The 25,129-nt window shown below is 54.7% G+C and overlaps 1 protein-coding gene across 2 annotated transcripts in view; it reads right to left on the bottom strand.

The window, feature by feature from the left end:
* The window catches only part of TAF4 (TATA-box binding protein associated factor 4), an 87,308-nt gene extending 62,272 nt beyond the window's left edge, over positions 1-25,036 (bottom strand). Inside the window, exons 1-2 of one of the 2 annotated variants that reach the window (XM_030914246.1) lie at positions 24,710-25,035; positions 23,633-24,634 (exon numbers count right to left, since the gene is read on the bottom strand). In XM_030914246.1, coding sequence (XP_030770106.1) covers positions 23,633-24,634; positions 24,710-24,986 — 1,279 coding nt within the window. In that variant the 5' untranslated portion in view covers positions 24,987-25,035. Of the gene's footprint in view, positions 1-23,632 lie in introns of both variants that reach the window. The other variant, XM_010365281.2, reaches the window with a different exon arrangement.
* Between the last annotated feature and the right edge of the window lie 93 nt (positions 25,037-25,129).

The following is a 25,129-nucleotide window of genomic DNA, read 5'->3' as shown; positions in this document are numbered from 1 at the left end:
CTGAGGAACTGATTCTGAAACACATGAATGCAAACGACCAGAACAGCCCTCAACGTTTTCGAAAAAGCAGCACTGGAGAACTCCTGCCACCCATCAACACGCCCTCTGAATGGGCTGGAAAGTGCTGAGCTGCAGAAGGGCAGACGAGGACGTGAGTGGACAGAACACAGCCCAGAAGTGACGTCCGCACACATGGCCCACTGAGTTTCAATAAAGGCAGCAGCATCGTTCAACAGAGAAAGGAAGGTCTCCTCGACACATAAGGCTGGCATGGTTGGTACCCACAGGAAAAACGAGTCTCAACCCCCTACCTTACAACTCTCCCAAAATTAACTTGAATTGGACTGAGTAAGAGCTAAAGCCATACACATTCTAGAAAACTCCTGTGCCTTGGGTTAGGCAAAAATTTATTTACGAAGGCACAAGATGAGTTCTTAAAATGATACATTGGGCTTCCTTAAAATTAAAAACTTGCTCCTTAAAATGCATGCAGGTAAAAAAAAAAAAAAAAAAAAAGGGCAAACACAGACCAAGAAAACACTTAGAGAACAATTATATCTGATAAATTACTTACATCTAGAAAATATATCTTAAACTCTTACTAAATCAGTAACGACAAAACTATCAACCCAATTTAAAAAACACAGACAAAAGATTTGAAAAGACACCTCCCAAAAGAAGATAGGCAAATGAGCAAATGAGCTGGTGAAAAGACGCTCAGCATTATTAGTCACTAGGGAAATGTAAATCAAACCCACAACATAACGACACTGCACCCATCAAAAAGGCTAAAATTCAAGACTGACCATACCAGCTTTCCACAAGGATGTCAAGCACTATGTGCTGCTGGTGAGACGCAATGCAAAACAGGACAGCCACTTTGGAAAACAACTCGGCAGTTACTTCAGAAATTCATATTCATTTGCCATATTCAGCAATCCCACTCCTAGTAATCCACCCAAGAGAAAGGAAAACTTATGTTCGTATAAAGATGGATAGGAAATGTTCGTAGAAGCATTGCTCATAATAACCAAAAGCTAAGAACAACCCAAATACCCATCAACTGGTCACCAGACCAACTGCAGTCCAGCCGCATGCTGGGAGGCTGCTCAGCAATGCAAAGGAACCAGCTACTGACACACACACAACACACCACCTGGCACCACGCAGAAGGGTCCCGCCAAGGGAAAGGGCCAGATGTGTAGCTCCCACTACACAATCACATTTATACAAAATTCTAGAAGAGGCAAAATCACAGTGACAGAAGCAGCTCAGTGGCTGCCAGGGAGAAGGCTGGAGCAGGGGCTCACTCCCAGGGGCACAAGGCTACAGAATGATTGCGATTCTGTACTCGACGGTGGTGGTGACATGACTATCATGAAAACTGACAGACCTGCAGGCCGAGAAAGGTGCACTCTGCTATGCGCCAACTATGCCTCCATCAACGAAGATGTAAAAGGTAACATGTGCTACCACTGCATGCCCACCAGAATGGGTGAAACAGGGAAGCCTGGCCACACCAAGTGCCAAAAGGATAGCACGGCAGCAGCACTGGGCCCGCGGACGAAGTAAATTCGCTCAGCCACTCAGGAACACGGCCTGGCAGTTTCTGATGAGACCAAACTTACACCTTCCACACAACTCAGCGATTCCACTCCTAACATTTACACAAAAGAAAAAGACGTCTACACGTATGTTCACACAAAGACTTGAACACGAATGTTCAAAAAGAAGCTTTATTCATAATAGCCAAAAACTGGACACATGCCAAATCCCCTCGGCTGGCAAATGGATAAATAGTGTACGTCCAAACAGAAACCATTCCACATAAAAATAAAAAACTGTGGGCACGCGTAGCACACGATGACCCTCCAAATACTTTGAGTAGGAAGCCAGACACCAGGGAGCACACAACTGGGGTTTCCGCGACCTGAGCTCTCGGAAGGACAGATCCACACCGACAGTAAGAGGCAGCCCAGAGAACGCCTTCCCGTCTGCGGCTGTGGGCCAACAGCAGAGGGTACAAGCAGACCCTCCAGGGGGGCTGAACGAAACGGGGGTAGGACATCCTCAATCTGTGCACTTACAATGGAGACATTTTATTGTATATAAATATAAATTACGTCCCCTCCAAGAATTTTTATGCATGTTAACCTCTATTTAAAGGAGAGCTCCCACTCCCAAACCGTCAGCCTCCAAGTACAGCCACGCCTCACATAATGATGCTCCTGGCAATAACAGACGGCACACGACGCTGGTCCCATCAAGACCATCCTGGCTAACAGGGTGAAACCCCGTTTCTACTAAAAATACAAAATATCAGCTAGGCGTGGTAGCACACGCCTGCAGTGTCAGCAACTTGGGAGTCTGAGGCAGGAGAATCGCTTGACCCTGGGAGGCAGAGGTCGCAGTGAGCCGAAATCACACCACCGCACTCCAGCCTGGGCAACAGAGCAAGAATCCACCTCAAAAAAAAAAAAGCATGGCACACTGGCCAGGTGCAGTAGCTCACCACTTTGAGAGGGTGAGGTGTGAGACTGCCTAAGGCCAGGAGTTCAAGACCAGTCTGGGCAACAAGGCAAGACTCCCCCTCTCTCTCTACAAAAAAATTAAAACATCAGCCAGGCACAGTGACTGTAGTCCCAGCTACTCAGGGAGGCCAAGGGGGAGGATCAGGTGAGCTCAGGAGTTCAAGGCACCACTGCACTCCAGCCTGAGTGACAGAGTGAGACCCTATCTCCCAAAAAAAAAAAAACCTCCCACATACAATTCTGTAGCATACAGAATACTGGCTAATGATATGGACAGGATGCAAGGAAATACTGGGTAGAAGAGGGCAATTCCCCAGCCAAGGCCCCACCCTCAAGCCTGGACACCTGCAGCTCTAAATGGGAACAGGCATTCCTGTTTGCACACCCAAATGTTGCCTTTTCCAAGATTACTCTGGCCTGCCATGCCCCCTATCCTGTGCCCATATAAACCCCAAGCTCCACTGGCAAGAGCAAAGTGGTGCAGCAGAGAAGGAGAAAAGAGAAGGAGTGTCTGAATGTCGAGAGGGGTTCGGCTGGGCACCGTCCAAGAGGAGATCGGCTGTGGGACGGCCGAACTCCAGAGGAAGATCATCATCTTACTCCATCCCCTTGCCAGCTCATCCATCTCACTGAGGATCGCCTCCATCACTCAATAAAATCCCCACAAACGCCATCCTTCAAGTCCATGTGACCTGATTCTTCCTGGATGCCGCACAAGGACTTGGGTACCAAGAGGGCAGGGTTTGGTAAAAGGCTGTCGCATGACTCTCTGCTGAGCTGGTTAACACAGCCATCTGCAAATGGCAACTGCTAAAAGAGCATTCATTGTAACATACCCGTAGACGCTACTGTGGGGTTGGAGGCCAAAAGCGCTTGCCCAGGCTCGGGCACCTGCCCGTCAGCGTGCTTCCCCTCCCATAAACAAGCCACACCTCCTGCTGCAGTCCCGAGAGGGGGTCAGGGAACTCTTCTGTTTCAATGATAATTAGCAAATATGCTACTGATTTACGTATTTATTATATTCTACTTCCTATCACTGTTTTAGAGTATACTGCATCTACTTATTAAAACTTACAGTTGGCCGGGCGCGGTGGCTCAAGCCTGTAATCCCAGCACTTTGGGAGGCCGAGACGGGCGGATCACGAGGTCAGGAGATGGAGACCATCCTGGCTAACCCGGTGAAACCCCGTCTCTACTAAAAAATACAAAAAACTAGCCGGGCGAAGTGGAGGGTGCCTGTAGTCCCAGCTACTCGGAAGGCTGAGGCAGGAGAATGGCGTAAACCCGGGAGGCGGAGCTTGCAGTGAGCTGAGATCCGGCCACTGTACTCCAGCCTGGGCGACAGAGCCAGACTCCGTCTCAAAAAAAAAAGAAAAAACTTACAGTTAACTGTAAAGCAACCTCAGGCAGGTCCTTCAGGAAGAATCCAGAAGGCACTGTTATCATAGGGATGACGGCTCCATATGTGTTACTGCCCCTGAAGACTTTTCAGGGAGACAGGATGTGGAGGGGAGGACAGAGATGTGGATGATCCTGACTCTGTAGACCTAGGCTAACGTGTGTGCTTGTGTCTTGTTTCTAACAAGTAAGTTTAAAAAGTCATAAATAATTTTAAAAATGGAAAAAAGCTGGCTGGGCGTGGTGGCACACGTCTGTAATCCCAGCAATTTCAGAAGCTAAGGCAGGCATATCGCTTGAGCCCAGGAGTTCAAGACCAGCCTGGACAACATGGTGAAACCTACCAAAAAAATACAAAAATTAGCCCGGCATGGTGGCCATGCCTGCCTATAGGTCCTGCTATCCGGGAGCCTGAGGTGGGAGGATCTCCTGAGCCCAGGGAGGTCAAGGCTGCAGTGAGCCATGATTGTGTCACTGCACTCCAGCCTGGGCGACAGAGCTTACAGAATAAGGATATAAAGAAAGTTTTTTTTTTTTTTTTTTTTTGCACAGCTGTATAATGTGTTTGTGTTTGAAGCTAAGTGTTACTACAAAAGAGTCAAAGAGTTTTAAAAAGCTAAAAAGTTTATAAAATTATAGTAAGGTTATTATTGAAGACAGAAAACTATGTATAAATTCCATAGTCCCTAAGCATAAACAGTGCTCCAGAGTCTACGGCAGCACAATCGCATCCCGGGCCTCTCACTCACAGACACCCGCAGAGCAACACTGAGTCCTGCAAGCTCCATTCATGGTGAGTGCCCTACACAGGTGCACCATTTTTCATCTTTTATCCCCTATTTTTACTGTACCTTTCCTATGTTTAGATACACAAACTCACTATTGTGTTACAACTGTACACCTCACAAGCCATGCAGGTTTACAGCCCAGGAGCCAGGGGCTGCACCACACAGCCTAAGAACGTAGCAGGCTGTGCCACCCAGGTTCGTGTTAGTATATTCCACGATGCTCGCACAGCGGTGACGGTGCCTAACAAGGCGTTTCTAGAACGTACCCCCATCACTAAGTGGCGCAGGACTATACCTGGTTTACACATTAATTCCAGGAAGTATCTCCAAGCCCACTGCAGCCTGGACGGGAAGACACAGAGGCAGGGCCCGTTATCCAACCCAGGCTTCAGCTTCCCACCAATGTAAAGACCGCCCTGCCTGGCCTTCCCTCAAGATGGACCCTCCCCTATCTCCAGTCCAATATTCCCAGGCATCGCTAACTTGCGCTTATTACATGCTTTTTGCCTTGGCAGAGAAAAATATAATGCATTTTTTAAACTATTTCCTTCCAAAATGATTTAAGTTTTAGTGCCTGAATTACACAGAAAAGCGCCACTATTCAAAGTGATTTCCTGAGTGTACTACACATAAAACTTCAAGTTTTTCAATTAAAATAAAATGCTACCAGAGATGATCTCCAGGTTATATACTGTTAAGAAAAAAAATCAAGATACTAGTGTACGTGCTATATTAGTTGTAATAGGAGAAAAGGAGTATGTGTGTGTATGCACTGTATTTTGAACCATATAAATGTTTTACACCCTCAAAATAGAAAATGAAACAAAAAAAGTAAAATTGAAAACAAACCAAAACATAACTAAACTGTATGACAAATTGATAACACAACCAACACAAGAAAGAATCATTTCAGTGGAGTTTTGAACACAGTACTGACCTAACATCCTTAAAGGATAAATTCTAAAGACAAAGAGTGTGAAGAAACCTTAAACTTTACTCTCATGTTATTTTTGTAATTCTGGATCTATGCTGAAGTATATGAAAGGAGAAGCCAAGTAAGTAAATATGTTTATGTTACCAGGACCTAAGCTTTTCTGTGCAAGAGATAAAAATATAGTTTCACAGAATTTACGGGAGGGGGAGAATGTGCTGTGTTAAAAATGTGTACCAACGTGACCAGCACCCCAGCCCTGCCGAAACTGCTCAAGAGTCATTTTCCTCTAAATGCCATTCCAAGGCTCCTCGGGAAAGAGACAGGCCTGGGACAGGAAATATAGGATGAGGCTGATGTCTTGTGCCAGATGCACCAAACAGGACGGAGCGAAGGCCAGGAGGCCAGGAGACCCGTGGGCACAGGGAGCAGTCCCAGATAGGAATGGACAAGAAACTCAGCCCAGGGCGAGAAAAAAGGCCACCTTACGTGACACATGAAAGTTAGTCCCAGATTAGTGACTACAAGGAAAAGAAAACTCACAATGCCGACGTGAAAACACGGATGAGTAGGTAAATAACCTCAGGTAGGGAGAGGCAGTCTAGCCACACTGCAGGAAGAGAACTTGCAAAGCCATGCCACTCAAACGGAATCCCATCGGGACGCTCCCTGCTCAAGACTGTCACAGGGACAACCATCCCACACCTCCTGGCCCATGCATTCTCCCCACTGGACACACAAGGTCTGGAATGTTCTTCCCTGTCCTTCCTGGGAGAGCCCTGCCTGCCGTGCCTGCCCTGCTCCTCTCCACCCTTGACTTGCTTCAGGTGCTTGGTGGAGCTGATGGCGGTTAAACTTTCAACAGTGCGCCTGTCTGGGTTTAAGCTTCAGAGAACAGGCGCAGAATCCCTGCACGTGCGAGCACTCCATGAGTGCTGTGGGATGAACCAGCGATGCTGCCTGAGCCACACACCCATGGTCTCGGTTCTACAATTCTCCCTTGGTGACAGGAATACAGATTAGCATGCATTTCTTTTCCATACTTTTTTGCCTTTATCAAATTTTCTAGGATAAGTACATATTACTCAGAAAGAAAATAACTATTTAAAAGCCAGAAAACTGCCTTGTTTGTGAGTATAAGGCTACATAAACTATTGTCACACACCTGCTCCTGGAAAAGGTGAACCCTGAGGAGAGCACAACAGATCTGTGGCGAAAGAGCCAGCGGACATGAAAACTCTTTCTCATCTAACCCAGAACAGACGCTCCTGCTTGGACAAACGGAAGACAGAACTGACGCCCAGGGTACAAACAAGTCCCAAACACACAGCTCCTCATTTGTGTCCTCTGCAGGAATAGCAGTAACCTCTTTGTCACAACTATAACTAACAAATTTTCCTTCTCTCACACAAACACTTCCAAATACTGATTCTCTCCTAAAGAAATGCAAAGTTCCACAGCCAGCATCAGATCTAAGAGGCAGTTAATGAGGCTGTTTCCCGCCAGGCTGCTGAAAGCTCTCACCCTGTGGCGCCCCGGTGTAGCGGAGAGCAGACACGGATTCTGTACCAACAATGAGACACAAATGACAACAACAGCCACAACTGCCTTTCCTTCCCTGAAACACCATGCTACATGCAACAGGAAGGAACACTGGCCCCAGGTATTTGGTACAGCTTTACTGAAATACAGTTCACATAAAACAAAATTCACCTATTTTAAATGTGCAATTTGAAAAGTTTGGGCAAATGTATACAGTTGTGTAACCCTACCACAAACAAGATTTAAAACGTTTCTATCCACTTAAAACACGCCCTGATGCCACACTACCCTCAGTCCAGGCAACCACGACTATTTCAGCTTAGCTTTTTCCAGAATTTCATACAAATGAAACTGTGCAACAGGCGGTCTTCCTACCTGGCTTCTTGACCCTGTGAGGAATCTTGTAGCTTCACTGTATTGCTGCACGTGTCGCGATCTGCTCCTGCGTGGAGCTGAACAGCATCTCACCATACAGATCCGTCACATCACCTGTCACCACTCACCGCAGGATGGACACTTAGGTTCTTTCCAAATATCCTGGGTGGGGCCGCCGCACATGGTCAATCAATACTTAACTTTCTACGCTTCTCCTGTCAGTGTTGAGGGTCCCAGGACCTCCCCACTGGCACTGACACATGGGATGGCTGTCAGTTGAACTCCAGCTGTTTTTAGGTGGGTGTGTTATCAGCTGCAGCACCCCACTGGGGTTTTACGTCCTGGAGTCTAACGATGTGAGCACCTTTTCATACACCTGCTAGCCATTTGTGTACCTTCTTTCGGGTCTATTCACACGCTCTGCACATTTTTAACCGTTGTTTGTTGTCTTGTTAGTAAGTTGTAAGAGTTCTTCACGTATTCTGGATACAAGTTCTTTGTTAGATATAAATATTTTCTCCCAGTCGACGGCTTGCCTTTTCATTGTCTTAACAACGTCTGTCAACTAGCAAAAGTTTTCCTTTAATTTTGAAGTCCCATGTATCGACTTTCTCCCCATTAGTTCATGCTGTTTGTATCCTAGGAAATCCTTCCCAGCTGCAATCATAAAGACCACCACGGTGTTTTTCACTCATCTATTCTTCGACAATTACTCTCTTTTCAGAAGCACAACTTCAGTGTCACTATGGGCGGTACATACTCTTACTATAGTGCATGGGGCTCTGGTAGTAGGAGCCACCACTGCAATCCCAAAGCTGACCAGGCTCCCTGCTTACCCCGAGAGGCCGCACTACCAGCCTGCACTGACACCCCTGAAACACCGACGTTCTAGAAACACCCTTTTCTTCTGAGAGAGTCACACCAAGGTCTGGTTAAGTAGGCACTCTGAGCATGGACTTCTCTTAAAGCTGATGAATATTCGTGAGCTCCTTTAGAAGGAAGAGATCACATAGCAAAGTCTCAGGGCACCTGGTCTACCCTCTTCCCTCTACAGCGAGACCACCTGGACCCCACACAGGAAAGGGGCGCTGGGAAGAGTAAGTCTGACACACCGCCCCCACACCGGAAATATCTGGCATAGAAAAAGATGGAAACGGTGGCGGCAGATACTGCAGCCTCTGCCTCTGCCGTGAGGGCAGCGCGCGCCATCAGGCCCAGGTGATGCAAGGCGCTTCAGCACCAACCAGGCCAGAAGAGTCGCACCTGGGCTTCCACCACAGGAACACAGCAGAATACAAACGTATGCTATCAAATGTCAATCATACCAAAAAGGACACAGCCACGGAAGTCGCAGGTCTATTTTTATAAACACCAGCACCCGGGATTCCTCGCCGAGATATTCAAACACGGGCACTGCCTGACTCATCGGCGACCCTGCCCCGGGACTGCCCCACATCAGGGCCATCCCAGACCTAGCTCCCCAGCACTCACACCATCACTGGACCACCCCCTCATCAAGAGGCCTGGTCCCCCACCCAGAGTCACAATACGGGGAGGGGTGGGTGGAAGAAATCAAGTCAAAGTCACCTCTGAAAATCCCCTGCAGCCCTGGGGCTCAATGCTGAGTCAATTCCCTGTGGCTGCGACATACCTAGCATCCTCCCACACAGGGCAGGCTGGCACGTGCCTGCCCAAGTCCCAAATGAGAAAGGGGGCTGCCTCTGGGGGTTCTGTTTTACCACAAATGCTTTTCTAAAAACCAAGAGGCAGCCCAGCCCTGTACTAGCTCCTCCTGGACACACCTAGGAAAGGATGGGGGTTGTCAAGTGATTTGCTAAGCTGGGCATCCACAGAGTGCAGCACAGTGAGAACGACTGACAGGGCCACCTGCAGGGCCTGGCTGGAATCTCCCTGACTCCAGCTGGCCAGCAGGGCCTAGCTAGCCCCTCCCTCCTGTCCCTGGGGTGGGCCCTGCTCTTCTCCTAACAGAGGGGCCCCCACTCTCATGCAACACAAACCCATCGCACTTCCAGCATCCCCATGTGGGGCCACAGCTCCGTTAAGCAGGATCGTCTCCCCACGTGCTCACCTCCATCACCAGGCTCCGTCCCCACAGGTCCTCTCCCTATATGCCCACCTTGTGACCTGGCACCATCCCCCCAGAGGCCTCTCCTGGCATGCCCACCTCGATCCCTGGGCCCTTTCCCTGCATGCCCACCTTGATCACTGGGCGCCGTACCCCCAGCTCTCTCCCCGCATGCCCACCTTGGTCACCAGGCTCCCTCCATCCTCCTGCAGTCCTCTCCCTGCATGCCCACCTCAGTCACCGGGCTCCATCCCCCTCCCCGCATACCCACCTCGGTCACCGGGCTCCATCCCCCTCCCCGCATGCCCACCTCGGTCACCAGGCTCCATCCCCCCACCCGGCCCTCTCCCTGCATGCCCACTTCGGTCACGGGGCTCCGTCCCCCTCCCCGCATGCCCACCTCAGTCACCGGGCTCTGTCCCCCCACAGCCCTCTCCCCGCATGCCCACCTCGGTCACCAGGCTCCGTCCCCGCGTGGCCCTCTCCCCGCATGCCCACCTTGGTCACCGGGCTCCATCCTCCGGTGGCCCTCTCCCCACATGCCCACCTTGGTCACCGGGCTCTGTCCTCCAACTTCGAGCTGCAGCATCTGCACTGTGCCCCTACTGGCACCACCCACCAGCCCCAATCTGGCTGCTGGTTCTCCAGGTGCGGCAGTGCCCATGCTTGCCTTCCACATCCGCCCCGACTATCCCCACCATCAGGACGTGCAGAGACCCTGTGAGCGGGAGTCCTGGGCTGAGCTTCTGTGCGAGTGTCTATGACCTGTCCAGGAAGTGGACCCCAAACGTCTGCCCTGTAGAGCGGTCGTGAGCATGGGAGGCGCACACAGTGCGTGGCACCAGCCAGCACGCGGCAGTCACAGCACAGAGGCCCACTTCTGCGTCCCGTGCTCAGTGACCACCGCCCTGTTTCTGATCCTGTCTCCAGTGTGTCATCAGGACCAACACCCAGAACCCAGGCCAGACCTTCTGGCTCTTCCACTCCACAGCCTTCAGGGGTCCCCACTGCCTGCAGAGGAAGGCTCTGCTCTTCACACCGTCCTGGGTCTCGTCTGCCTGAGTCATACGCATACTCACACCGGCAGAGAAGCACCACAGCCCAGATCCCCACCTACCCAGGCTCCGCATCCTGCCCCTGCCCCCATGCATCCCAGCCCAACTCCCAGATCCCCACCTACCCAGGCTCCGCATCCTGCCCCTGCCCCCATGCACCCCAGCCCAACTCCCAACTCCCCAGCAGTTCCCAGTTGCCACCAGGGTCACTCCCAAGGGAGGCAGGGCCAGGGCAGAGGTTCCAGGGCCCAAGTCTCCAGCCCCAGGCCCCACCAGCCACGTGGCCCTGAGCAGGTCATAGAAATGCGAGCCTCAGTGTCCTTGTCCCTACGCAGGTTTCACGACACCATCATCACAAAGACTAAACACGGTGCCAGAGACGACACTCAAGGTGCTTGGAGCAAAGTGGCCACTTCAGACCTGCTGCAGCAACCCAACCTGTCAGGGAGCACACAGCAGCCCCACGGAGCAGCCTGTCCCTGAGGCAGGGAGTCCGCCTCACCCGCTCACCCCATCTTCACCCAACGCCTACTGTCAGACGCTGGAGTCGTAACTACTCACAGAGGACACCTGACAAACTGTTTTTCTACAACCTTCCATGAAGATGAGGCTGCAACAGTCAAAAGAGGTAACACCCAGAGCCCCTGGAGGACACTGCAGACTGGAGGGTTCTGCACAGCAGCGACCAGGGCACAGTAGCAGAAGGAAGGGCTTGTTCCCCACATGACCTGTCCTTGGCCTCTCATCATCCTCCCCTCTGGGGTCCCAGCCTGGCCCTGCTCCCGTGGATCACTCCATGTCCCATCCCTCACCACTCCCTTCTCCTGCCAGCCTGGACCTGGGCACGGCAGGAGTCTCCTCCTGGCACCTCTGCCCCATAGGAGGCAGCTTCTGACAACTCTTCCCAAAGCGTCACAACACCTGCTTGTGCTTGTACGTGGAGATTCCAGACAGGTGCCCCCATCCCGAGAGCAGCCCTGGGTGCTGGCAGCACAGTCTCCTCTCTCCCCCACCCCTCCCAAGCAAGACTCACCAAAACAAGAGTAAAGGAATTTAAATGGTCAAAGTCTCCAAAAAAAGAGAGAAGGATAAGAGAGTTCAACAAACCCAGTGCAGGATCCATGAGAGCCACGGGGCTCGGGACCAGCAGAGGCCTGCCTGGGAGGGCACACCCCTGCTGCTGATAGGACAGGCCGTCTAGGCATCACCCAGAGCCACCTGCCAGGCTCCTTCCCCACAAGGCCCTGTGACTGCCCTCCCCAGGGGGCACCTGCAGAGGGAACTTGGTCATCTTGGCCCTGCAGCATGAGTCCCACCTGCCGCTCGCTCCCACCCCTCTCACCGCCACAGGACGCAGGGTTGGACCTGTCCTAGACCTGTCTTCCCACTACCAGAGCCCTGATCCACAGAGGCCACCTTCCCTCCCTGCTCACTTGGTGACCCCCACAGCCATCAGCACAGTCCCTTGGTGCCCACAGTCCCTCCTCTGAGGGGCCTGGCCCCTGCCATGGCACCACTTCAGAACCTCATGGCGGGTGGCCTGTGGTCCTCAACGCTGCCCCTGCCAAGCCTCCTGCAGCCGTCACTGGCCGGGCCACCAGCACCTCAGGGGTGTCCTGGGCAGTGGGGATGCAGTGAGGACAGACAGATCCACTCGTGAGGAACCTGCACTCACAGGACACGCTCCATTCTGGACATCTGCCACCCCTTCCTGGACAAACTAAGGTTGCCGCCTCCCACCAGGCTCTAGGGCCTGCAGATACACGACCAAGCCCCTGGAGGGTCACATCACCTCACAACCGTAAGGAAGAGAGATGACAGGAAAGCCACCTTCCCCTTCTGCATCCTGCACCCTGGACTCCCTGCGTCCCCACAGCACAGCGTGGCCACGGAGCACCACAGCCGCGCCCGGGCCAACCAGCTCCAAGTAGGGTGCAGTAGCGGCGTGCAGGCCAAATGACAGTGGCCTGAATGAAGTGGCTGATATAAAGCACGTCAAAGACTCAACCTCCCCCTCCCGGCCCACCCGTCCTCATCCAGCCTAACTTGCACCGATCCGAAGCACGAATCCACATGGGGCACACTTTGTTTCCACTACTGAGCGTGGCTCCAAGATCGCTTCTTAAAAAACAAACAGGAAAAAACAAACTGTCCTTTGACCCCTCACCACAGTCAGTGCCCTCCTCTCCATCTCCTCCTGAACCTGACCCCCAGCACTGCCATCTGGGACCAGTCGCCTCCAGTCGGCTGAGATCGACAAACCCCAGGGTGCCCGGCCCCGCACCGGCTCCACACCCCAGCCCCAGCCCGTGTGTGCCCCAGCCCGTGTGTGCCCCAGCCGTGTGTGCCCCAGCCGTGTGTGCCCCAGCTGTGTGTGCCCCAGCCCGTGTGTGCCCTGGGTCACTGCCTCCCCTGCACCACTAGAACGTCCCCACCCAGGCGTCTGGGCTGGCACCTTGTCACTCCCCCCACAAACGATGAGCAAGTGTCCCATGGCTTGAACACCACTGTCCCCACACTGCCCCCTGTGAACTGCAGTCTCATGCTCCAGGAGCCTCACGCCACCCCCCACACCCCTCACCCCAGGTCCCTCAAGCCACCCGCACACCACCAGGTCCCTCGCGCCACCCCCCACACCACCAGGTCCCTCAGGCCATCCTCCACATCCCAGGTCACACCACACCCCATGACATCAGGTCCCCTGCGCCACCCCCACACCACCAGGTCTCCAGGGCTGGCACCATGTGGCCCAAGGCAGGTGGCAGCCCTTCCCACACAGGAACTCTGGTGGCACGCCCACAAGCTCCAAGGCACTGAGGTGACACCATCCCCAAGCCCAGCCTTAGCAGCCCAAGCAGAGCTGTGCCAGGCCCACAAAAGTGGAAGAGGGCAGCCCCGTCACACGTCCAGGATCACAGCCTCCATGACACCCAGTCCGTGCTTTCCAAACTCTCAGAGCTCTGCATCCAACTGATGGTGGGGCGCAGGGCGGGCCGCGGTGTCCCTGAGTGCAAGCACTATCCTGAAGCCAGGAGCCCATGAAGCCGCCAAGCCGGAGGACAAGGACCGCCCTTGCACTGCCCAGTGATGAGCTCCCGGCCCGGCTCTCTGCTGCTCTGGATCCATCACTAAATGGCTTCATAAGTGGCTGGTCACACATGAGCAGCAGGAAAACGCTGGGACACCCACAACTGAACAGAGAAGACGCCCACCTCGAGAAGGTACTCTGGAGAAAGGAGCGACGTTTACGCTGAGAAGCTGCATCCGTGCACCTCGCCTCCGCCCCGTCCACGCCGACCTGTGTCACTCCCCAAGCAATTCCGTCAACAAGCTGCCGGATCCACAAAGTCTGACCTGAGCTCGCTGCCGAGTGAACGTTTGTTGACCGACCAACCAAACTCATCCCTCTGGCCCACCAAGGCCACGCACGGTCGGAGGCGTGCTGGCTGTCCACCAGTATCCTACCCCGCCCCCAGGACAAGCCGAACCACCCAGCACTCTGTGCAGATGGACACGGCCAATGACCGAGTCTTCTTGGCTGGAACTAGGGAGAGGCCTGCGTCACTTCTGAGCAAGGGCCTTCAGACCAGGAGTGCCTCTTGGCCACTTGACACCCTTGCAGCCGCAGGACTGCGGAGACTGACAGTGATGGGCCTCCCCAGACAGATGAGGTAGCCCAGACTTAGCAGAGAGCCACCAGCTGGGGGAGCCCAAGCACCGGAGCACCCACAGGACACAGCAGGATCGTCGGGTGAGGCCACGAGCCACACAGACCCAGCCTGGTGCAACAGCCCCTCACCACGCACTCAAGACATTCCCTTCTGTGGATTTTCTCTGAAAGCCAGGTCCCTGTGTTTTAGGGGTTTTAAGTTCGTAAGTTCGCTCCAAGCTGAACCATTTCCAGTCTCTCTTGGCAGCACAAGCATGAAGGAGGAGGCCTGAGGGAGTGACAGGTGCCCTGCGGCATGTAGCCTCTGTTAAGTGGCCACAGGGTTTTAGAAAAGCTGGTCACCTCTGTGTGCCTCAGCGTCTTTGTGGAAAAGGACTCTCTTCCGGGACTTTCTGGCTCTAGAGAGCTACAGACCCGCGAATCCGTGCACGCCAACACACGGCAGGAAGGCGAGGACTGCAAGGGCAAAAGCAAAGCAGCCTCCACCACAGCCACGCTACCTCGGTCATCGCTGCGCTGGAGGGCAGGGCAGACGGTGACCTTACAACAAACACTACCCCACCACACAGGGCTCTCAGCAACGACCCCACCATGTCCTTCCGTCCCAAGAGCTGACAGCTCTTTGCTCTGGGCCACCCCTCCTGCAACCTCCTCCCACCAGGCTCCTGCACCCAGGTGTCCACCCTCACTCATCCCACTCCCAGCACTGCTGGCCAGATGCGCCCTATGAATGCCGGCCTCTCCCAGCACTCCTCCCTGGCTCCCAAGCTGGCCCAGCCTCAGAGGTGCCGGCACCTGTAGGGTGCCTTCTACAGCTCTTCTAGCCTACTCTACAGGCTCATAACACCCCATGGCCATCAGAGCCGCAACACCATGACTCCTGGACCCTGGCCTATGCCAGCTGCTCCCCGAGCTCCTGCCTCCCACCAACCACCACTGACGCTCCCTCTCACCCCGCCTGCCCACCTCAATTTCATTCCACAAGAGCCCTTGTCCTCACCCCTCCCTCCAGCCCATCCATACCTCCTTAAGCCCCGCCAACTGCCTTGGGCCCCTGCCACAACCACCCCCACATTCCACAGCTCAGATGCAAAAGTGACCTCAATATACAACTTTAAACTATGCCCTGGCCGGGCGCGGTGGCTCAAGCCTGTAATCCCAGCACTTTGGGAGGCCGAGACAGGTGGATCACGAGGTCAGGAGATTGAGACCATCCTGGCTAACACAGTGAAACTCCGTCTCTACTAAAAAATACAAAAAACTAGCCGGGCGTGGTGGCGGGCGCCTGTAGTCCCAGCTACTCAGGAGACTGAGGCAGGAGAATGGCATAAACCCAGGAGGTGGAGCTTGCAGTGAGCTGAGATCCGGCCACTGTACTCCAGCCTGGGTGACAGAGCGAGACTCTGTCTCCAAAAAAAAAAACTATGCCCTATGCAACTTCAAACCCTCAATGGCTTCCAGCCACTGAGGCTCTTGGAATCAATTCACACTGCGTGCAGGCAGCCCTGCAATACAATCAGTTCACAGAGTGCATTCCTGCGATACAATCAGTTCACACTGCCTGGAGGCAGTCCTGCAATATAACCAATTCACACTACCTGGGGGCGGCCCTGTGATACAATCAATTCACACTGTGCACAGGCAGCCCCACCATACCAATTCACACGATCTGAGGGCAGCCCTACAATCTGCAGGGGGGGAGGGGGGACCTGCATCTGCTCTTTCCTCGGCCTGGACACATGTCCCAGCTGCATGTGGCTGACCCCTTTCTCATCCCTCAGCCTCCTAGGAAAGCCTTCCCTGACTACCCTGCCCAGCAGTCCCCTCTCACCCAGGGGTGCTAATCACAATCAGACATACCTGCTGATCTGTTTCCCTGTTAACTGCCTGGCCACAACGGACACACCACGAAAGCAGGGGCTGTCAGCCTGGGACCCCCACAGCTGAACCCTGGTACCCAAGTCAGCCTTCCCCCATGGCCCAGTACACACTCTCTTAATGTGCTCATGCAGGCCAGGTGTAGTGGCTCACACCCGTAATCTGAGCACTTTGGGAGGCTGAGGCAGGCGAAGCACTTGAGGTCAGAAGTTCGAGACCAACCTGGCCAACATGGTGAAACTCCGTCTCTAACAAAAATACAACAATTAGCCGTGTGTGGTGGTACATGCCTGTATTCCCAGCTGCTCTGGAGGCTGAGGCATGAGAATCACTTGATCCTGGGAGGCGGAGGTTGCAGTGAACTGAGATTGCGCCACTGCATTCCAGCCTGGGTGATGGAGTGAGAGACTGTCTCGGAAAAAAAAGAACGCACTTATACAAATAGTCACAGTTGGTGAGAATAAACAGCCAACATCCGCATGAACGAGGTCTAATTTCACTTAAAGAAATGCAACTTAAAACTAGACCCGATTTTCTTCCTTTAGAATAGTATCCATTTCCAAAAGTCGTATTCTGGCAATGGTTTTAAACGTGTAATCTGATGGAAGATGATATGTATCAAAGCTTTGAAAATGCTCAAACCACCAGACACACAGTTAAGACATAAAGGCATTCACCTACAGGGGCCACTTGCCACCGTCAGCACAGCACCCTGGCGCAGGGGCCTGTTACCAAATGCTAGAGCCTGAGACCACCGAGGGCCAAGGGAAAATGCACCAGACACAGGACAAGGCAAGGCACAGACTTGGGTCACAGGAGAACGGTAATTACAGAAAAACACAGGAACAGATCTGCACCGGACACAGGCTGAAGTGAGACACCCCAAAATGCGAGCAGTCTGGGCCAGGTGACGTTATAAGTGACTCTATTTTCATCTCCACAGTTTACAAACTTCCTACAATGAATAAAAACTAATTTTATAAACAGAAAAATCATGTTGGTGAAGTAACTAATGATTTTTTTACACTTACAGTTTCATAAAAAAGCCAATAGAGCCTGTTTCCCATGTCACCCCTCGTTCCTGTCATGATGCTTCTGACACTGACATTCGTAACCTTCTGCAAAGCTCCAAAGCACGGCAGGCCTGCGCCCTGCTCTGAGCGCATGCATGGCTCCTATGAACACCATGGACACGACGCTTCTCTGCAGAAGACATAGAACTTCCTTTAAAAACTCTCACAGGTCGTTGTCCCACACACTTTAGTGCAAAGTCAGAAAATAAAAGGCCGTATCCCCTGACCCCTTGGAACAAGGTGCCCGCCTTGCCACCTGTAGCACCTCCACCCACAGTGGACCAGCTGACCCACAAAGCCTCTGCCCTGGGTGTGCTCTGGCCACGCCCAATGCCCGGAGAAGGGTGCAGCTCCCTGGCTCCAAGTGTCCTGCCTTGTCCATGCACCGTCCACTCGGACCTCTGACCCTAACCCTGAAACAACTCCCTTGGGAGCCACAGACCTTCTTACTGCAGGGTCCTCATTCTAAAACCTAACGTCAAATTTGATAGACATAAAAAACTGTTTCTGGGGTTTCCTGACTATTCAGAAATGGTGCCTCCAAGATCCATGTGCCCCAACACCACCCTAGCTGGCCACACTCCTCTCACAACTTTGAGACCAAGATGCCACGTGTGCCTTCCTCACATTGGCGCTTTCCAGTGATGCCAAGTGAGGGACAGAAAGGGCCCATCAGATCTCAGGAAGGACGGACACAGGTCTACACACAAGGCCACATACAACCGGGCTCGTGGGGCCAACTTCTCCAGTCCCCAAACACAGTCCACAACAGACAACTTCTCCTGTCCTCACACGCGGTTCCCAACAGACAACTTCTGCTCCACAACGTGACACCCATGGCAGGAGAGGCTGGGGGTGCTTCACTACCTCATCCTGCACACAGCAGCACGGCCCACTCCAGGCAGAAGGCAGGCCTGGAGAAGAGCCTGAGACCACCACGGAAAGACCAACAGGGGACACCACACACTTTCTCAAATGGGAGAGGGGCCTCATGGCGGACAATATGTATCTCCTGGTTTTTTGGAAGCTGTACTTCTTTGGTGCAAACATTCATTTGAGATGTAAAAATCAAAAGTTTTCACTCAAAACTTTCACGGTCCACCTATGGAAAAATTAAGCACTGCATTTTCAAACATAACTTTACAGCACTTGTTCTGCTTCACTATTCCAAGCAAGAATTTGGAAAGAACAGCTGTGTACACGTTTGCAGCTGACACCACCACAATGCCATAGCAACCGCAGGCCCACCTGGAAGTAGAAGCGTCCAGGAAGCCCAGGTGCACAGCACTCAGCACAGAAGGGCCTGCAGCAAAAAGCCCCCTTTATTTAACTGCTTTATTGCTATCAAAGGCCTGATTAAGCAAAGGCCACCATCCCGCTGCCTGAGCCGGGCACCACAGCTGAACGCCCTGAACAGCAACTGTTTCCTGGACGATCGAAGGCCTAGAGGTTCCTACTGAGCACCACGAAGAAGAAAAGAAAAGCACTCTGGAAACCCTGCAAATTACCCCAAATCTCAGGCAAGCTTCTCCAGAGCCCTGTTACACCTCTGCTTCAAGATCCTCAAAAACAGCTGCTAATTACACTTTGATCAACTCACATATAACCAACAATTTATAAAAGCTTTCTTCAAATTCATCACTTAAGTGGAAGAAAACTCACATTATACGACAGAAAAGGCTTTGGAGGCAGAACAGGAACTACCTGGATTCCACTCTGATTTCAGGATGCAGACACGCCCACCACTCTGTTCTGCTGAGCTGGGTCTGTGCTGCTCTGACCCAACGCCGCCTCCCAGCGACCCTGTGCCGATGTCTAAGGGGCAACTTCCACAGCACACCGGGGAGCCCGAGGGCAGTCCTGGGAGCCAGGGTGGCTCTGCTCTCTGCCCTGGGAGAAGGCCAACTTCCCAGGCGCTCGGGGCCTGCCTCAGGTCCATCTGCCACCGAAGCAAGCGGGACACCTTCTCCTACAAAGCTTCTCACCAGCCCTAAGAAACAGGGCAACTGTAACGAACTTCAAACGTCATCCTCCGTTCAAACTCACAGACCTCTGCTGTGAACACAGCACTCAGGCACAGCAAGCAGTGAGGAGATAGGCTCCGAAGAGTGTGACAGGTCCCTGAGTCCTGGCTGCCACTAACCCATGAGAGTCACCAGCTTCGAGACACCAAAGGCAGGTGAGGTCCATCCCAACCTGTCACCAAGATGACTCTGTTTATCCCAAAGGCAACGGTGACGACCCCAGCAGCAGGGCAGGGAGCAGGGAGGAAGGGAAGGCCCAGAGCGGCACCTCTGCCCTGCTAGGCAGAGCTGCCCGGGGCTGTCTTTACACAGCTCCCCAAAAGTTACTTTTCTTTGTTCTTTTCAAATGTCACTCCTTCCTAGGTATGTCAAAAGAAACGCCTGATTAAGACCTCTAGCCTAAAGTGAGCCCTCCACCGAGGTCCAGGCCTCCAAAGGTCACTGCAACCCTCCCCTATGTTGGCAGGCAGGCAACTGCTGCCCCAGGGTGACCCACCTGAGATCTCGGTAACTTCCCCACTCACGGAACCAGAGTCAGCTGCCACGCCAAACGCCTCGGTCACTGAGAAGACATCCAGTCTGGATCATGTGTGAAAACCAGTGAAAAATGAGGGGAACAGGGAGACTCCGGAATAGTGATGCCACCCGACAGCTGTGTTCTGTCAGGTGCAACATGACAGAATTCACATTCTTCACCAAACAGGCAACCCCGCTTTACAGCTGGGGAAGCTGAGGCTCTAAGGGACAACATACTCCTCCCAGGTCAAAGGGCAACAGGGCCCTCAAGTCACAAAATCAAAACTTCTAGGAATGTCCCTTGTGTCAGAGCACTGGCAGCCACCACTGGCCACCGGAACTCATAGCATGCCACCACCCAGCATGGGGCTGGACTCGCCAAACCCAACCCCTGACCCAACAGCACAATTAAGGGCTAGTGGGCTTTTTTCCCCTTTCCCCACAGATAGGAACCAACGCTCCAGACACCACCCGCAGACACACATTCGCCTGGAGTACTCATCCAAAAACACGCAGCAAACACACACTCCCTAGGCCAAGGGATGGAGGACCACGGTGAGAAAGTGCTTTTCTGTCCTGGAATGGGAATCTGCACTTGGGACAAATCTTAGAGCAACAGGAGAGTAAATTTGGCATAAAAGCACAATAGATCAAGATGCACTGAAGAAAATGCGAATTTGCCAGGCCAAAAGATAACCTTTAGAAATGAACTTCTTTACCTTACACCTATCTGAAAAGATCTCTCAATTTACGAACATGCTAATTTGGGTGTCAGATTACTTTTTTCTTCTTTCAGCTGTAATCACAACCTGACTATGACGTTACGACTATCCTAAGCTGTAGAGAACTAGTGCTTTCCAGTGTTCTTGGGACAAGTGTGTCATCTGCAACAATCTCACTAAAGACTTAATTTTCTCATTTTTCCTCAGTGAATAAAATTTAAACTCTGGCACCTCAAACCAGCAAACTACAATTATATTAACATAACTATCTTTACCACACTGTCCTGACAAAGAATATCAAGACAGCTAGCTAAGGCCAAATTCAACACACGTGGCGCACTGTGGCGCTGAAGCACTCAGGGCCTAGGGCTCAGCCTTCAAGACTTCAGGGTGAGGCCTCTCTGTCCCCTCCCTTCTCCCACCCAAGACCTCCACAGAGGGAAGGCCTGGGAGGGGCAGGCCCTTTCACACCCCATCCAATTGCCAGTCATCTGCTACTCCACTTGACACCCACATGCAGCTTCGAGAACCCTGCCCACCCCTAATACTCCCGGCTCCTCCTCAGTTTGCAAGACTGGGTTGTTACTAGAATGAGTTATTAGCCAAGCAAGAGTTATTTTTATGTTACTTCCATCTTCGTTCTAAACATTTTTATTACGAAATATTTCAATGAAGAGGGAGCCAACTAGACTAATTTAATATTCTCTGATCAATCAATTACAGGAAGTAACCAGAGTATTTGCAATTTGCCATTTTGATTTACAAAATTAAGTTGTACTGTTTAATAAAAGAAGGTATTCTGGTTTGGGGTACTGCTAATTTTATTGATATGTATGTTTTTTCTTTGCTTTGGCTACTATTGAAATAAACAACATAATCAAAATTCCTCATCAGTAGATCAACTGCAAGGGATCATGAAGAGATGGGATAAATCTTTCATTTTTTAGACAGTAGCATTCAGCTCCTTGAAAGTACCATTCTCAGCACTGCCACCCAAACGTCTGTGTGAGCTGTTCCTTTGTCCTCACACACGGGAATCACGCAGTCAACACTCCTACAGTTGTTTTTCAAGTTGTCTCCTCATCAAACACACCTGACCCTAAAACTGACCTTAAAACAGAAGATGGAAGTGGGGACACAGGCCACACGCCTAACTGCAGAAGTGAGCAGGCGACAGCTGCTGCCACTCGCAGCTCCAGGTTCTGCCCTCAGCTCTGCAGACCCCATCGTCTGGCCCAGGGAGCCCCTGCGCTGAGCCTTCCACCCGGGGCAGGGACACACAGGGCAGGAGCAGGTAAGGATCACTTATGATAAATACAGCACAGATGCCCTTTTCCAACCACATATTCCTCCACCTCCTCCCAGAAGAAAGAGATGAGGCTTTACCTATGCAGAGGCTCAGAGCAAGACAACCTGGCCAGCCCTGCAAGGCAGAGTCCAATACCTACCCAAAGTGGTGCAACAGGCACCTGGCCTGCGCTGAGACATGTGGGACCGCTGGAAAAACATTTGTATAAATAAAGCATTGCGATAGTTTACATAACAGATCACAGCCATCAAACACCTTTTCACAACATTACTAAAGATCAGCCACATTTTCTACTAAAAGGTCAATATACACATAGGAGCAAAACCAAGACTTTGGCGAAACACCCCTACAAATGCTTCAGTACTTCAAAAGCTTGTCATAACGGGCATCTCAGCAACCTCGGAGAAGTGGCTTCTCAGCCCTCTTCCTCCCTGGAGCACTGCAGCCTAGCGGCCTCCCAGACACTCTCCCTACCCCTGCCCTGTCCAGTCTGACCACCAGCCCTGAACCTCACATACTCGGACAGGAAAACCTTTCACTTCTGAAGATGCTGCAACCCTCTCAAAGTGACCAATAGCTTCCTTCAGAGAGGGGACACAGGAGAGACCCCACGCTCTCCTCGAAGTTCCTACTACTGCTGCCACCGAGCTGCTACAACTGCATGGCGCGCGTCACCACAGGCCGGGGAGGAGCTCCCCTGCCCAGCACCCACCAAGGCGGCTGGGGAGAGATGGGGAGCCCCAGACAAAAGCAGCCTAGCGTGCAATGCTGGCCAGGCAATCTTTCCCGTCAAACTTGAGGGGCCCTGAGGAGTCGCAGAGAGAGCAGACTAGACAAGAGCGTGAGAACTGCCAGGCGGAAGGGGCATCTGAGCCCAAGGCATCCGCAGCACAGCCAGTATTACCCCGAGACCCGTGCACGGAGCGAGAGCATCTGCTGCCACCGCCCTCCCACTGTCCTCCCGAGGGGGCAGCAACCAGAATGGCTGGGCGCTCTTTCCTTTAGGCACCAACACAGCGCTGGAAGAGACGGTGACACACACGGTGCTGAAACCCTACTCCAGAGCATGGCTCTCAGCAAGACTGCGCGCCGGGAGGACTCTGGCAGGGTGCGCCCGACATCTCTGCCTTCCTGATGGCAGCAGGGAAGCCCAAGCCTTCCATCCAGACTTCCCGAGCCTCGAGGAGGGGGTGTCGCGCCCCCGTCCTCGCCTGGAGACTGGGGAGGCTCAAGCCCAGGGTCACAAAGGAGCAGAAAGGCTAAGTGGGGACACAGGCCACACGTCTAACTGCAGAACTGAGCAGGGGACAGCTGCTGCCACTCGCAGCTCCAGGTTCTGCCCTCAGGTCTGCAGACCCCATCGCCTGGCCCAGGGAGCCCCTGCGCTGAGCCTTCCAACCGGGGCAGGGACACACAGGGCGGGAGTAGGTAAGGACCGCTCCACTAGGAGTCTTGGCTGAGCCACTCCGAAACAGACCAGCCCCAGCCACAGGCAGCCACCGCGGACGTCTGGAACAGCGACAGGGACGCAGGCTATGCCGACTCCCTCTGGCTCACTCGCAGGCAGCCACCCGGGCTGGCCCCGCACCTGGGTAGAGGCTGCCCCTCGGCCTGCTCCAGCCACGGGCCTACGGGACAGATGACCTTAGCATTCCACCAGCAGAGAACTTCCTGGAACTGGCAGCTGGCGCTGCTGGGACCCGCCCTTCCCTCCCGCCCCGTGCGGCCACTCACCTGGGGGCAGCTGGAAGTTCTGGATGTTGGTCGGGTTCTGAGGCGGCTGCGGCAGGCGGGGGGCCAGCACGGTGGGCGTCAGGGTGGCCCGGATCCCGCTGGTGGTGGCCGTGGGCGTCCGGGGCAGACTCTGGGTCACTGCGCCGGCCGCGCCTTTGGGCAGCCCGGTGGGGGTCCCGGGGGCGGGCGGTGGGACGGCGGCGGGGCTGGGCAGTGCCCCTTGCATAGTTGGCCCGATGACCATGCTGGCAGCCGTGCTGGCCGGGCCGCTGGCCGCCAGGGTCTGCGCCGCCGGGGGCGCCGCCTGCACCACCGTCTTCGGCGACTCGGCCTTGACCCCCGGCGCTGGCGCCGCAGCCGCCGCGCCAGGCCCGGGCTGGCCGCTGACCCCCGCGGGGCCCCCGGCGGCCGGGGCGGGGGCGGGGGCTGCCCCGGCGCTGCCCCCGTTCTGGGCTGCGGCAGGGGGCGGCGCAGCGGGCGCGGCGGTCGAGGGTCCGGCAGGGTGGCCGGGCGGCCGCGCCAGGGTGGCGGGCGCGGGGGGTGGCGGGGGCGGGGCGGCGGCGGGGGCGGCGGGCGCGGGGGCGGCGGGGGGCGAGGGCGCGGCGGGCGCGGGGGGCGCGGCGGCGCCCACGAAGGGGGGCGTCTGGATGACAGTGCCGGGGGCGGCGGGCTTGGGCAGCGGCAGCAGCGCGGCGGGCCCGTTGTTGACCAGGCTGACAGCAGGTGCGGCGGCGTGGTGCGAGTTCAGCAGCGCGGCGCTCCCATTCAAAGTTTGCGCGGCGCCGGGGCCGGCGGGCTTGCCAGGGCCGGGGCCGGGGCCGGGCCCGGGGCCGGGGCCGGGGCCGGCGCGGGCGGCCAGCGCGGTGGGGCCGGCGGGCTTGGCGGGGCCGGCGGGGGCGGGCTCGGGCCCCGCGGCGACGGCGGCGGCGGCGGGCACCGGGGCGCAGGCCCCCGCGCTGCCCTCGGGCGGCGGCCTCAGCTTCGCGGCGGGCGGCGCGGGCCCTGCGGGGACAAGGGGGCGGCGCGGTGAGGGGGGGCCCGGGCGCCGCGGCCCCCCGCCCCCCGGCCGCGCTCTACCTGCGGGGGGCGGCTCCGGCGCCGCTCCGGGCGCGCCCTCGGCGGGGGCGGCCGGCCCTGCGCCCGCGGCTCCGGCCGGGCTGCCGCTCACAACATGGTTCCCGAGCGCGCCGGCGGCCGCGGCCCGCACCTCGGGCGTGCGCGGCGCGAGGTGGTGGTGGTGGGCCGCGCTGGCCGCCAGCTGCGACTCGAGCGAGCCCACCAGGTCGCTCACCACTTTCTCGTCCACCTCGCTGTTGAAGAAGACCTCGTCCAGCAGATCCGAGCCCGCCGCCATCTTTTTTCCTCGGCCGCCGCCGCCGCCGCCGCTCGGGCCGAGCGCGCCTGGGCGAGGAGGAGGTTCCGAGTGGGGCGGGCGCTGGGCGGGCGGGGGGCGGCGCGCGGCCGGCGGGGGGCGGGGGCGCGCGGCCGGGGGGCGGG

The sequence above is a fragment of the Rhinopithecus roxellana genome, chromosome 13 (assembly GCF_007565055.1).
Source record: "Rhinopithecus roxellana isolate Shanxi Qingling chromosome 13, ASM756505v1, whole genome shotgun sequence".
Lineage (NCBI taxonomy): Eukaryota > Metazoa > Chordata > Mammalia > Primates > Cercopithecidae > Rhinopithecus > Rhinopithecus roxellana.
The sequence above is the reverse complement of the archived record's forward strand: the minus strand, read 5'-3'. Positions and strand labels throughout refer to the sequence as shown.